The sequence below is a fragment of the Anas platyrhynchos genome, chromosome 9 (assembly GCF_047663525.1).
Source record: "Anas platyrhynchos isolate ZD024472 breed Pekin duck chromosome 9, IASCAAS_PekinDuck_T2T, whole genome shotgun sequence".
Lineage (NCBI taxonomy): Eukaryota > Metazoa > Chordata > Aves > Anseriformes > Anatidae > Anas > Anas platyrhynchos.
The window spans coordinates 14,311,762-14,325,785 of record NC_092595.1 but is presented as its reverse complement, the minus strand read 5'-3'; the positions used below and the strand labels follow the sequence as shown (position 1 = coordinate 14,325,785).

Sequence of the window (14,024 nt, the reverse complement as noted above, 5' to 3'; positions counted from 1 at the left end):
TGTGCTTATGCAGCCACTTAATGTGGCTTTATCAGGGCAGCCACGGTGATAGACGTAACACAGACTCCTGCCATAGCATGGTCTGTAACTAAACAGGTGAAAGTGTAGTTCTGAAGTTTGTTTTGCTTCATAAACTTTATTTACAAAATTGTTAAACAGCACAATTCATAGCATGCAGCTCTGCAAGTGAGACTGTGCAGCTCAAAGTCCGGTGTCAGTGTGTGCTCCTGTCTTGGCATCAGAGGATGCTTGGAGTGAAAAACCGGCACTTACAGGGAGAGAAATTGTAAATCTGTAAACACTTGCAGAAAATCAGAGGATTGAAGATAATTGTGTTAAAATACGTGTTTTGTTGGTAAAATTTTAGAACAGTAGTTGCAAACAGTACTCTAATAGAGGCACGTGATGGGCATCCTTGTGAGCTCTCATGCAGTAATTTATTTTCCTAGAAGTACATAGCCTTACTAGAAAATCTTAAGAAGCATCTTAAGCATCATTTTACTTTCCTTGGCTTTTACATACAAGGTCTGTTTTAAAACTGTGGGTTTAGTTTTATGCCTGTGATGCTGATGACAGGTGCCTTTTCGGTGTGTGAACACACAATTCAGCAATGGCTTGATGCACGTTTGTTATGTGCTCTGAAGATCTTTGCAAGTAAACAAAGTAAATAAATTTGAGAGAGGTAGCTGTCAAGTTACAGAAGGTCTTGTTGCACTTCTCTAATACCTAGGCTGCTGACAGTGGATGAATTTAGTGCTGGTAAAGGATTGGAGTCCCTGGCTTGGAGTGCCAGTAGTAATAGACACCAGTATTTGTATCCCTTGGCTAGATGCCTCAGGAAGGGAAATACGAGGAAACCAACATCGAGAGATGGTAGCTGGCTCATGGACAATAGACGACTGACAGAGAAGTCCAGGAGAGTTTGAGCTCCTACAGTGTGTTATGGACTTATGCGCCACAGGGGAGCTTTAAGGGAGATGGAAATACTTTGAAAGCATCCTCTGCAACAGGGAATGTTTAATTCGAGAGATTGCCTAGCTGAGTGAGAGTTCCTGATGCTTTGAAACTTAATTCTGCAATGATTGTCTTACTTGTAGCTACAGTTTTAATGCTGATATAAGCAGTGCAATTGCTGCTTTTTCTTCTGTTTCTTCCTCCCAATATGCTTTCCTCTATTTCCAAGTACATTTTGGGTGCTGAGATTTCAAACTTTCCCTATACTTAAGTAAATAAGTCTTTTTTTTCTTTTTTTTTTTCCTTGTACAGCTACTGAAATCATGAATCCTGTGTATAGCCCTGGTTCTTCTGGGGTTCCCTATGCAAATGCCAAAGGAATTGGTTATCCAGGTAACTCACTTCTTTTCTTTTTTTTTTTTTTTAAATAAACTTGTTATATTGTTCTCTGTAATCAAGAAATAGTCACTTATGAGTGGGCTTGTATGGTAATCTGTTATGTTTAATTTGTTATGTTTATGTTTTTGTTTTAATTTAAAAAGTGAGATTTCAAAAGTCATCTAAGTTCTATTTCTAATTTATTATCTCTTGCAAAGTAACTTATTTTAGGAGCTCAAATAACTATGCACTGAAAGAAGAGGAATCGATCTATTTCTGCTTCTGGTTGGCTTACACTGTTAACCTTTTTCTCCTGTAATTCTTGTTTATGCAATCTGCTTGATGACTGCCCGAAGCACAGCATCAAACTTCACACCAAGAAAATGGTTTTAAAAACAGAGACCAAGAAAAAGTGCTTTGAAAATGGAGAAATAAATGTACTTGATTTTTTTTTTTTTTTTTTTTTTTTTTGCTTCTCAGTCAGTTTCAGGTTTCTCACTGTGTACTTGTGTGTGTGTGTGTCCCTGCCCTCCCTCCCCCAGTCCCCTAATGCTTAGTTTCTGATGTCCCTATAATTCAGAAGTTTGATAATTAGATGTGGACAGGCAAAACTTTCCAAGAAGGCTGAGGAGAAGGGCTGTGTACCTCGGTGAGGCATTTCAAATGGTGTGCTTCTTGACTGACAGAATCTTTATTTCTAATGTGTGTGGGGTAAGTGAATTATTCCTTTCTGAGAGATGCTAGGTGCAGATTCAACGCAGATTTTATGTATTGTAACGAAATAAATCTTCATTACTTTTACAAGAGTATTGTCCTGTGATTTAGTTGATGTCTCTGTTGGAACTAGGAGTCATTCTGCACTTTTAATGTTAGTAATCCTTGTACTGTATTTTCCTTCTGCTATTTACAGTTTTAAAATTTGTGTTTCCACTTAGGTAGTGTCCTGGTGTTCTTCTTTTCCTTTTTCTTTCTCTTTCTTTTTTTTTTTTTTCATTCTATATATGAGCATATAAAGGAATTTTCTTTACTGTTGACTTGATCTCAGAAAGCCCTTTTAATTTTTTGTATTTTTTATTTATTGGTTTTCAGATACTTTTATTTTCTCTTTAAGTTAGTGTAGCTTCCTTAATTTTTTTTTTCCTACAGTATTGATAAGGAGAAAAAGACCTGCAACATTTTTAAGTCTATTGAGTCACTGAAATGGTGCAGTAATCAATTGTTGAGCTGATGCTGGGTAACTATATGTCTTGCAGGATGGTCACCTTCTCTGTAACTTATCTTTAATCAGCTACATGGGCTAGAGTACTTTTATAGTAAGGCAAGCACCACTGGTTTATTGATTAATGTCAGTTACAGTAAACTTATCTCTATATTCGTAATTGATCTTTCGAAGATTTCTTTACCATTATAAAAATTATTACAAATTACAGAAATGCTATTTTTTATTTTTTTTAATCTCTATTCATTTTCTAAAAGCAGATTTACATTAACCAGGGTTTCATTTGTACTTGTAACCATTTATGTGTTGCTTTGAAGTTGTCATTTAGTCTGATCTAAGTAGTATTTCATTTTACTTAGGAAGATCTACTGTTGCAGATTTGTAAATGGCAGTTTAAATAACATTACAACTTATTTCTTATTTGGTGCAGATACTCATAATTGTGTTTTCGTATGTCTATTTGCCAGTCTTTGCATGGTTGTAAACTGTCACAACTAAAAAACACGGAATGTAGGTCAAGTCATTATAAAAGTGCCTTAAATGCTATGCTTCAAGCTGTTGGCTCAAAATTCTTACCTGCAGAATTCAGTCAGTTTACAGAAAGTTGATTCTTAAATTCAGCTTTGTCAAGTAGTTCTACCCTGTTACACTGATACAGTTTACTGAACTGTCCGGCTCATGCTTAATGGCCATGGGATAAACACAAAACATTCTGTAAAATGGATAGTAATTTGCATTTTAGGGTTATTTTTTTTTAATTGTCACATGGCTACATCTCCTTTTCTTTCCTCTTCAAATGTAGAAACTACAGATTTTCTATTCAGGATGATTGAATGTACATGGTTGCATGGTAATAGAAAGTTATGAGCATATTGCTAGGAGGGATGTATTATTTAAAGGCACTGTGTTTGTAAAGCTCTTGCATATTTAATGGCTGTTTATATTGTACTACACCTATCTGAGGTTGTTGGATGAATTTACAGTAGCAAGGAATCAATACCCAAATGTTCTCATGGGGATGAAAGTTCTTTCTAGATGTTAAAACTGCTGCCTGACATAGTTAACATAGTTTTGACATAGTTTACATAGTTTTGGCATAGTTGCACTTTATGTAAATTATGTGTTTATTGAGCAGCTAAGAGTGCTCTGATTTGTGGAGCTAAGCCTGTGAAGAAAGGATGGAGAACCAAAAACTTGGACGACAAATGGTGTTGCAGATGTGACGTCAGTTTAGTAAGGTGTAGAACTGTATGAAAACCTTTTACTAGGAGGTTGTAAATTTGAAAACTTCCAAGCTAGGTATACTCTGAAAAGTTGTTATGACCTGGGTGTGTTATTAGGCTTAAAATCCAAGACAGAAATGCTTTTCTTAGGCAGTCAGTATGGGTAAGACTAATTGTATGTGACAATTTTTGTGGTGTGTTTGCAGAGTGTTATACAGAGCTGAGTTCGGATATGTAGATTTATAGTCCCAAGTTAAGAAGTTAGTTTTTTTGTTTGTTTGTTTGTTTTTAGGAGTAATTGATAAAGTCTCTGGGATTTATGGGAAAATAGAAATCATTCAAATCCAAGTAGCATTTTAGACCTATCAGCTTTAAGCCTGAGGGTGATGAGGTGAATAGTCACTGCTTTTTATCTGTAGATGTTGAAAACTTTGTGTTGATATTAAGTATAGACCAGTATATCATGTTAGTTTAGCCATAATGGTTCTTGAATTCTGGTGTAGAAATGTTTACCTACCATTTATGCCATTGCCCCAGTGAATCACTTACTGTTACTGTTGAGTGTCATAATACAGGGCTTAAACTGGTGTGCTTAATACCTTAGTGTAGTAACAAATCTGTATGAAATATAACAAGTGTTTTGAATTGCTTAAGGTTGCTTTGTACTTTCTACGTGTGATCTCTCTAACCTGGAAAGCCAGAGTTGCTCTGACTTTGAGCGATTTCATTATTTCTGTGAAAAAGAGATTTTCGCCAGATGTATCTCTTCATCGGATCATAAAACTTTGAGAGTTTTGGATAGTTGCACGAAACTTTGCTGTCTGACTAATATCAGCGTTTTTTGGACAACGTCAAGGTATGCTGAAACAGTGATGTAAGGAAGAATGGCACTTGTGACCCCTTGGCTGCCCCCTTCAGCTAGCATTCATCTTCAGGTGGCCTGGGAGAAGAGAATGGTATTCTAGTTGAGAAGTGTGACTGAAGGCCATCTGCTTGCTCATCTTAATTAAAGGATGTACAGGAAGAATAAAGTTGTAGGTACACTTGGCAGTCAGTCAATAATAAAAAAAATAAATAACTTCAACATGTTCTTTTTTCTAGCTGGCTTCCCAATGGGCTATGCAGCGGCTGCTCCTGCCTATTCCCCTAATATGTATCCTGGAGCAAATCCTACCTTCCAGACAGGTATGTGTAATGTGTATGTTTAAAAAATAACCTGAAGTTTAGAAGTTATTAGAACCAAGAATAAGGAAATGCTGTTGGTGCTAACAATAACACAGTGAGATAAGTTTTACCGTACTTTAAATGTGACTCATAAGGAATCACCTGAGAAATTAAAATGAGTATAATCTTGTTTTAAGTCGTGTCATACTGCTTTCACCTTCAGAGAAGGGAAAAGCTGAGTTCTTAGTCATTGTTTCTGTATTTCAGGTTGATACTTACAAAATACATTGCGTTTTCCTTCACTGTTTCCTTCTGGACTCTGTGTGCTTTGCATCCTACTGCTTCTTTCCAGATTCTTGTCTGTTAAATGTTCTGTTTGTTTGTTTTGTTGTTGATTTCCAAAAACAGTTTTTTTTTTTTTTTTTTTTTTTTATCATATTTCTTTCCACGTTCAGCTTACTGCATTCTTTCTGATCTTAGAGTTGTGTTGCAGAAACTGATAGCCTGGAAGATCCTGGCTGCTGGTTAAAAACCCTTTTGTCTGTAGTGGATATTGGGGAATGATTTAGGTAACTACACTTGCATGCTTGTTAGTTAAGAGAAAGGGAACGTTATGAGCCTAGGAGAAGGGAGATGGAAGAACGAAAGGACTCATCTAAGTTGTTTTCATGTAGTTCTGTTGTCACTAATAGAAGATGATTTTGATGTGCTAATGCTTGAAACAAAATGGAACTGGGTGCTGTTTAATCTGTACTTAAACCAGAGGCGCGTATTTGATAGAACGGTATTCTCTATGGCATTATTGCATACTAAGGAAATCCTTACATTGCTTTGTTAACAAAGATTTGGACCATCTTCAAGAACTTTCACTTGTGTGTGTTATGCTAATTTTTCAGAGATAACGTGTGCACATATCCAGGTTTGTCCCTGAATGCCCTTGCATAACTTATGCAAGGATAGGAAAGGATGCTACTTAACATTGTGAATTTTATGTTGTGGAAGTGTGCTAGCAGTACTGAAATTCAGTGTTTGAAATGTGTGGCATTTCATTAACTACCAGGAGACTCCAGTAAGTCCTGAATCTTAATCTCGCTCTCAACTGTACCTTTGAGTCCCGGATACCTTGTGGTGAAGGAAAACATGATTGTTGTACACCACAAAGGAAAACAGAATCTATTTATTTACAGTCAGACTCTGTATGACAAGGAGGACTGATGTTAGTCCTTAGAAACTTATCTCTTTGCAGGCTGTAAGTTGCTGTTTTGATTTCTTACAAGGGTGGGGCAGCAATTACTGAGGGCAAGAGAGAGTAAGTAATCTGAAAGGTCTGTCTGCAGAGCCTTCTTATTTTTGTTGGTACAATCTGTGTGTCTGTTCATTTTTTTTTTTTTGCGTAGAGGCAAGGCAAGTGCAGAACTGGTTTCGGCTTGTCTTCAATCACAAATGTAAGGGAGGAAAGCAGATAGGTGTTGTAAGCTCAAGTAATTCAAAAAAATCTGCCCTTTGGATATGGTATTGCCTGTGTGCAAGTATCAGATCTGGAGGTGCTTGATTGCATGTGCACTGCATTGCTTAATTTTTCAGGAGTGGGGTTCAGGGGAGAGCAGTTCCCATTGGGGACATACCTGTTAGCATGGGAATCAAAACCTCGTGTGGGATTTTATTACCAGTCTGTATGATTTCCATTTCACAGCTGAGATTAATTTAGTGATGTGTTCGTGCCTCCTGTGCTCCGTTGTATACATCATCATGATTCCTATAGCTATGCTGATGATAAGCTGTGATTTTTGATCATAAGTGGAGGCAGTTACAGTCTTATTACTGGTTGCAGTTTGCAAATCCTCTTGCAGTTTTTGCTTTTGAATGGAGCTGGCAGCCCATGGCTTGGACAGGCACACTCTGTGCTGGGTTAAAAACAGGCTGGGTGGCTGGGCCCAGAGAGTGGTGGTGAACAGAGTGAAATCCAGCTGGTGACTGTCACCAGTGGTGTTCCCCAGGGGTCAGTGTCGGGGCCCAGCCTCTTTAATGTCTTTATTGATGGCTTGGGTGAGGGAATTGAGAGCACCCTCAGTAAGTTTGCACACTGCACCGCTACAGGCTTGGGGCAGAGTGGCAGGAAAGCTGTGCAGATGGAAGGGATCTGGGGGTGCTGACGGATGCTCGCCTGAACACAAGCCAGCAGTGTGCCCAGGTAGCCAAGAAGGCCAACGGCATCCTGGCTGTGTCAGGAGCAGTGCAGCCAGCAGGGCCGGGGAGGTGATCGTCCCCCTGGGCTCTGCTCTGGTGAGGCTGCATCTCAGGTACTGGGTTCAGCTCTGGGCCCCTTGCTACCAGAAGGACATCGAGGCCCTGCAGCGTGTCCAGAGCAGGGCTGCAAAGCTGGGGAAGGGCCTGGGACACAAGTGCTGTGAGGAGCGGCTGAGGGAGCTGGGGGGGGTTTGGTCTAGAGAAGGGGAGGCTCAGGGGAGACCTCATTGCTCTCTGCAACTGCCTGAAAGGAAGCTGTGGGGAGCTGGGGGTCGGCCTCTTCTCACAGGTAACCAGTGATAGGACCAGGGAATGGCCTCAAGTTGTGCCAGGGGAGGTTCAGGTTGAAATGAGGAGACATTTCTGCTCAGAAAGAGCAGCCAGGCACTGGGACGGGTTGCCCAGGGAGGTGGTGGAGTCACCGTCCCTGGGGGTGTTCAAGGAGAGGTTGGACATGGTGCTTGGGGACAGGGGTCAGTGGTGACATTGGTGGTAGGGGGGTGGTTGGGCCAGATTATCTTGGAGGGCTCTTCCAACCCTGATAATTCTATGATTCTGTAAGGGGAGGAAGAAATTACAGCTACTTCTTGAATCACTGATTCTGAATCTTCCTGGGGGGGATTGTTGACCTGTTAGAAACAATTCTTTTGTAAGACTAGTTTGCAATGACTAGTGTTAGAATAGATCTTGTGCTATGTACCAGAGGAAGATTAAGAAATTTTTCACTTGTATGGAAAAGGAATAAAGATGTGCAAAGAGTTAATAATATTAGAATTTTTATTGTTGTTGTTGAATAGAAAATTAGCTTTTATTTCAGAACTAAGAATAGTTTTAATTCTTAGCTACTCTTTAAACGATAAACTGAAGTTCAAAATGTGGAGAACTAATTAAGGTAGAAAACAGCTTTCAGTTCTTTGTCCTAACAGCTGGGATTTGTTTCTTAATTTTGCTTACGTAACTGCTTGTTTGCAGAATCAAGGCTCTTGTAGTTTCACAACATGCAATAACATTTGAGTGTGCCATGAAAGCGTACTTTTTTTTTTTTTTTTACAGGTGTCTGTCTTAAATTTCTGCGTATTTGTATAACCATGTGTTTTACTTTTAAGATCTCTGGTCCCTGAAAGGGAGAAAAAAATGAAGTGGGAAGGCGGAATACCCTTGTACCACTTTGCAAGAACAGTGAAAGTTAAAACTGCCTGTACAGGTGTTTTGGAGGGTTTTTAGAATGAGAGTGGCTTGCCTTTAGATGTAGCCGTAGTTCAGTAGTGATGCTTTGTGTCCAGTATTTTGACTTCTGCAAGAAGAATGAAGGTCACCTGTGATCGTGCTGTCTGCGCAGCCTCTTTTTTTCACGACGCAAATACCAGAGTTGTGTGTATGCTATGTGGCTTCTGATCTGTTCTCTGTATTGAAGCCAGCACATTCCAGACACAGTTTTTAAAGCTGATCTACTCTCTGTTCTGGTAGTCTCATTTTTTTCTGTAATTAGCAAGTGGTATTTCTTCTTTGTGTTGTCCTAGTACTGGTTAGTACAATTCCAAGTAAACAGAAATCTTTTCTGTGCATGTTGCATTTTCTGGCGGGGTGGGCCTGCATGAGACCTGAGATCTTGCGATCCTGATTCTGATCTTTTCAGCATAGCACAGGCACTTTCTTGGAATAGGCCAGGGCTCTTGTTTACTATCCTAAATGTCATTACTGCTGACTGCTGCTGCTAGCATATTTGTATTCCTGCTCTGGCTGTTAAATCATGGTGTAATCTTGGGATAGTAATGTGCAGCACATTGTGACAGCAGCGGTGCTTTTCACAGCTATCCTCCATCCTGCATCAGGCCCTGACACTGTTATCTGGAGACAGTGCCTCTGGTGAGGGCTGAAGGAGTTACAGAAAACCCACCTGCTTTTAGGTAGGGTATGAGCCAGCAGTTACTACTTATCCCTGTGAAAACTGAGCAGTTCTAGATGTGTACAACACAGACTGACTCTGGGGCTCTTCTAATAGGAGTGAAAAAATCCTTCTGATGGCATCTGTCATCTCGTAATGTATAAAATTAATTTTAAGTGATTATTAAGGGTATGTCTCTATCCAAAATACACCAAAAGTAGATTTAAAGATACTCGAGTACCTTTGAAGTCTAATTTGCAGCTGCAGTGAATTAGTGTTTATATTGTAATGGTATGGTCTTTCATACTTATCTTAGTCAGTTCAGAAAATATCAGAAAGCAAATACGGGTTAAGGTTAGTTGAAGTGGATGTTAAAGATTGTGTGCCAGTTCTGTTTTCAGAGAGAAGAGCCATCTTGGGCTCTTTACAAGATTCCGGTATTTTATATTGTTATTCTGGTGCTGTTTCATGTTCTGTGGAAGGTAAATGCATGTTAGCCACCCTTTATCATCTGCCACTACAATTTGGGGTGTGTTGAGAACCTGTCTGAATGCTGTCTGATATGCTGAATCCAAGGGTTTAACAGTGATGCTACTGCTGAAATCCAAATCCACATTTTTATCCAATATCCAGTGACTTGAAAAGCAAGTTGGTGCAAAAATACAGTAGCTCTGCATTCTTAGTTGAAACAGTTGAGTGTTACAAACAGACTGCTACTACTAGTGTATAGAAGATATAACTTGTGTGTGGGTATTGAGGCTAGGCTACTGAATACTCACGTGAAGGTTAAGGAGTTCAGAAAGTAAGAAAATTGTTACCCTCAACTTCACAAGCAGTGTACTGACATTTGTTTTTCATATTCTTAATGCAGATTTACCTTTGTTTCAGGTTATACACCAGGCACCCCATATAAAGTATCTTGTTCACCTACCAGCGGTGCAGTCCCGCCATATTCTTCGTCACCGAATCCCTATCAGACTGCTGTGTACCCAGTTCGAAGTGCCTATCCACAGCAGAATCCATATGCACAGGTAAATGAACAAAACCTAAAAAAATCTGTCTTGTATCTGTTTGGATGGTGTTTTGTTTACGTTGTAGTGCCTGGTTGAACTGTGACCTTTACTTTGCATTTTATTCCTTCATGATTGGAGAGAATTTTCAGTTGACAACAGTGAGGATTTTTAATGCAGTAATTTAGTGTTCCGTCTTAAGTGATGGTTACACCACCTTTATGTTCCTTCTTATGTGACATTTGCTCTGTGCTCTCTGATGAAATGTTAAGTCCTTGAAGAGTGACTGGATTGAGTAGTTTTAAAAATGAGTGCTAGAAGTTGTAACTACCGCATCATGACTTCATTTTTGTCAAAAATTGTCTTAAGTTTACATTCATCTTTTTTTTAGGAAGACTTGTTACGATTCAAGGAGTTAACAAATCTGTTTAAAAACTACTGAAAATTGTTGGGACTATTTCAACAGGCAAAGTGTTGAACTACTAGAAATTGTAGAATAATAACAGTTCAACAAAATGCAATTAGGAGAAAAGTAGGTGCTTTTTTCTATAGAGGAAGTTTGGCTTGGCACATGCACAGTAGTTGAAAGGGATTAATGAGCATCTAACAGGGTTTATCCAGTCTGCTTAGTGTATTTGGATTTGTTAAAAACCTTTGGTTCTTTAATTGAAAAAAATTGAATAAAAAGCTGTGAAAGAATGAGAAGTTCTGTTACAGATTAATTTATGAAAATATGTGAAACAAAGAGAATGAATGAAGAATGAGACCTTACTGCAGAAGGTGTGTTCAGGATTGAAGAGCTTTGGTGGTCTCTGCTATTAAATGTTACAGTAATGCCTTAAAACAAGGGACTAAATGTTACCAAGTTTGCAAGTGTAACAGAATTGGAATAACTGAAATGAGTATTCTAGCTTCTACTCTGTAAATCTATTGCATTTTTTTTTGACTAAAGCTTTTGTGTTTTGATACTTTCATGAAACAGGGTAACACTTGTTTTCCTCACCAGATACACAATAATTGCTCAATTTATTTTTTTCTCAACAGCAAGGCACTTACTACACACAGCCTTTATATGCAGCACCACCCCACGTAATTCACCACACCACAGTTGTGCAGCCTAATGGCATGCCAGCAACTATGTATCCTGCTCCTATTCCGCCACCAAGAGGAAATGGTGTGACTATGGGGATGGTGGCTGGGACTACTATGGCAATGTCAGCAGGTACGTGGACTTAAAAACCCTAGTGTTTTCTTGATGAAGCTCTCCTTCAGTTGAGGCAGAACGTTGCTGCATTACAAAAATATGATGCCAGAGACATGCTACACAGAACCATCAAATTGCTGTGATTAGAAGGGACTTCTGTAGGTCATCCGGGCCAGTGTCTTCAAACTGGGTCCTGCTTGATCAGGTTGCTTACTTGTCCAGTGATATTTTGACCACCTCTTAAGGATGGAGATATTACTATTATTTCTGATACTAGTATTATGGTAAAAGGGTTGTTCTTTACATATGTATGTAATTTCATATCTTCTTACATCTTTTGCTTGTCTTGATGTGTAGAGTCTGATTTCTTTTTACCTAGTAGAAGACAGCAACCTCTAAAGGTTGAGCCAAACTATGTTCTCAGCCTACCCTTACTTTGCTGATCTTTGTATGTTGAAATATAACATTGTGTTTGCACTACGTACAGGTCCTCTGTTATAGGCAATGGTTAGGGATGTCTACTGCCTAATGGCACATTCTTCTAGCTCTAGCGCTTTGGAGAAGATGTTTTTTAACCAACATCTAGACTCTTATGTGCTTGTTCGCTGAGGGGGTGTTGTTACTCAGTGCTTTTCAACTCACTAAAAAGTGTCCACATTCACTCAAATGACATGAAGTTCAGTCATTTAAAAAATGGGCACCATGAGTTTGTTTTCAGATTCTGGCCTTATCAAATTTATTTAATTTGAGGAATCTCAAATCAAGGGAAGCAGTGTGTCACAAACTGAATTAACTTCAGAGTTTGTTTCAGTTTTGCGTGTGGGCAGGCTTATGCCAGGTGTTTGTTACTCTTTGTACAAGCACTACAGAGTAAGGCTGTTAAGATCTTGGCATCTCAGACTGTTTCTGAACTCCCTTAGTCTGTAAAAACCTGTTTCTGTAGTAATGTAAACGGCGACTAATTTATTCTGATTTTTCAGTGAAGTTATCTCTACTATCAAGTATCCTTTTGGCATGTAAAGCCTGCTGTGGGAAAAAGTTTTCCAGTGAACAATATGCTTATGTTGCAGGGTTTCTGCTAGAGCTGTTTTGGAGTAATGAGTATCTTTACATTGGATTAAATATCAAAATGATTGTTGTGCTTAAATATTTGAAGGAAGATTAGGGCTGGAGTGCAAAATGATGCTGATAATTTTAAATCAGAAGATGAGCAAGCTATATTTTTTAATTAATTCTGCTTGTTTCTTTTTTTTCCCTGTACTTTGTGCTTACTAAAAAAAAAAAAAAATGTTCTCTTCATCCTAGGTACTTTGTTGACAACTCATTCCCCAACTCCAGTAGCCCCTCATCCAGTTACTATGCCCACGTACCGGGCTCCAGGCACACCAACCTATAGTTATGTGCCCCCACAGTGGTGATCATCCTGGCAGTCAGTGTAAGTTACTGATTTTGACTGAAAGCAATTAATCCTTATTATTTTTATTTACTAATAAGTACCAGCACTGCAGTTCTTTTGGGGAGATTTTTCAGAAGGTAAGCAATCTGGGGTACTTCTACACTATTTTAATAGAGTTAGAATGCACAAATTTTTGCTTATGTAGTACTGTTTTCTGCAAAAGTGAGAAAGCTAGTGGGACTTCTTTAGTGGTCTGTATCTTAGGAAACTACCTAGATTTTCATGCTGCATGGAATACAAAACGATGAGCCTCAAGTTTGCCTTACTGAATGCATTTAGGCCCATGTATTTTAATATTTTTGGGTCTTTGGTAATTGCTGAATTCAGCAGTACTGTGATCCCTGAACAGAGCAATATGTGTGACTCGGTTGTTTATTAGGGATTGGCTAAATATGTAAAGCAAGAAAAATGTTTTGCTTTGCTGTGAAGGTGAGTCTTTCCCACAGACTGCTGAAACAAATAGGTAATCTTGAGTTAACTTCATATACTCACCCTGTTTGCATTACGCTTCAGCTCACGCTTCTTGCAGTCACCACGGAAAGAGTAGTTCTGGTACAGACCATAAGTTAGACCATGGGTTTTGAGCGAAGGAAGCTAATTTTGAAACGTGTTATAAGGTGGGATTTGGGGAATGTAATGTGTGTCAAACTGACAGCAAGCTTAATGTTTTGGGGTTCCTCATATTTGCTCCTGTTTCTTTGAGACAACAGCTTAATTTGAAATAAGGTACTTGTCAGACCAACTTGAACTTTTCACTTGTAATCAGTTTAGGTTATGGTTTGTTTTTTTAGTTTTATGGCCATGCTGCCATCCAGTGGGACCTCGAGAAGTTGGAGAATTGGGTGTGGAGACGTGTAATGATATATAATGAGGGCAAGTGTAGAGTCCTCCATTTGGGCAAGAACAACCCCAGACAGCAGTATAAGTTGGGGACTGCCCTGCTGGAGAGCAGCAAAAGGGAAAGGGACCTGGGGGTCCTGGTGAGCAGCTGGATGTGTTCCTGTGTGATGTGATCCAGGTGTTCCTGCTCCGGCAGGGGATTGGACTAGGTGATCTGTCATGGTCCCTTCTAATTCCTAACGCTGATTCTGTGAAGTGACTGCCCTTTGAGTTAGTAGTGGAATGTCTGTGTTTCACTTTGCTGTGATGCTATATAGAAGTATGCAGATCTGAAATGTTTCACACAAAAGCTCGTTTAATCCAAGATTGTCTTATTACATGAGTATAAAAAGTAAGAGTTTGTCTAAATTAATGACTGCTGGTAATTTAATTGGACATTAAACA

The 14,024-nt window shown here is 39.0% G+C and overlaps 1 protein-coding gene across 2 annotated transcripts in view; it reads left to right on the top strand.

The window, feature by feature from the left end:
* FAM168B (family with sequence similarity 168 member B) overlaps window positions 1-14,024 on the top strand; it is a 72,995-nt gene that overhangs the window by 53,489 nt on the left and 5,482 nt on the right. For both annotated transcript variants that reach the window (XM_038183940.2, XM_027464496.3), the window contains 5 exons: window positions 1,267-1,347; window positions 4,876-4,959; window positions 9,959-10,101; window positions 11,125-11,302; window positions 12,590-12,719. In XM_038183940.2, coding sequence (XP_038039868.1) covers window positions 1,278-1,347; window positions 4,876-4,959; window positions 9,959-10,101; window positions 11,125-11,302; window positions 12,590-12,702 — 588 coding nt within the window. In that variant the 5' untranslated portion in view covers window positions 1,267-1,277 and the 3' untranslated portion in view covers window positions 12,703-12,719. The remainder of the gene's footprint in view (window positions 1-1,266; window positions 1,348-4,875; window positions 4,960-9,958; window positions 10,102-11,124; window positions 11,303-12,589; window positions 12,720-14,024) is intronic.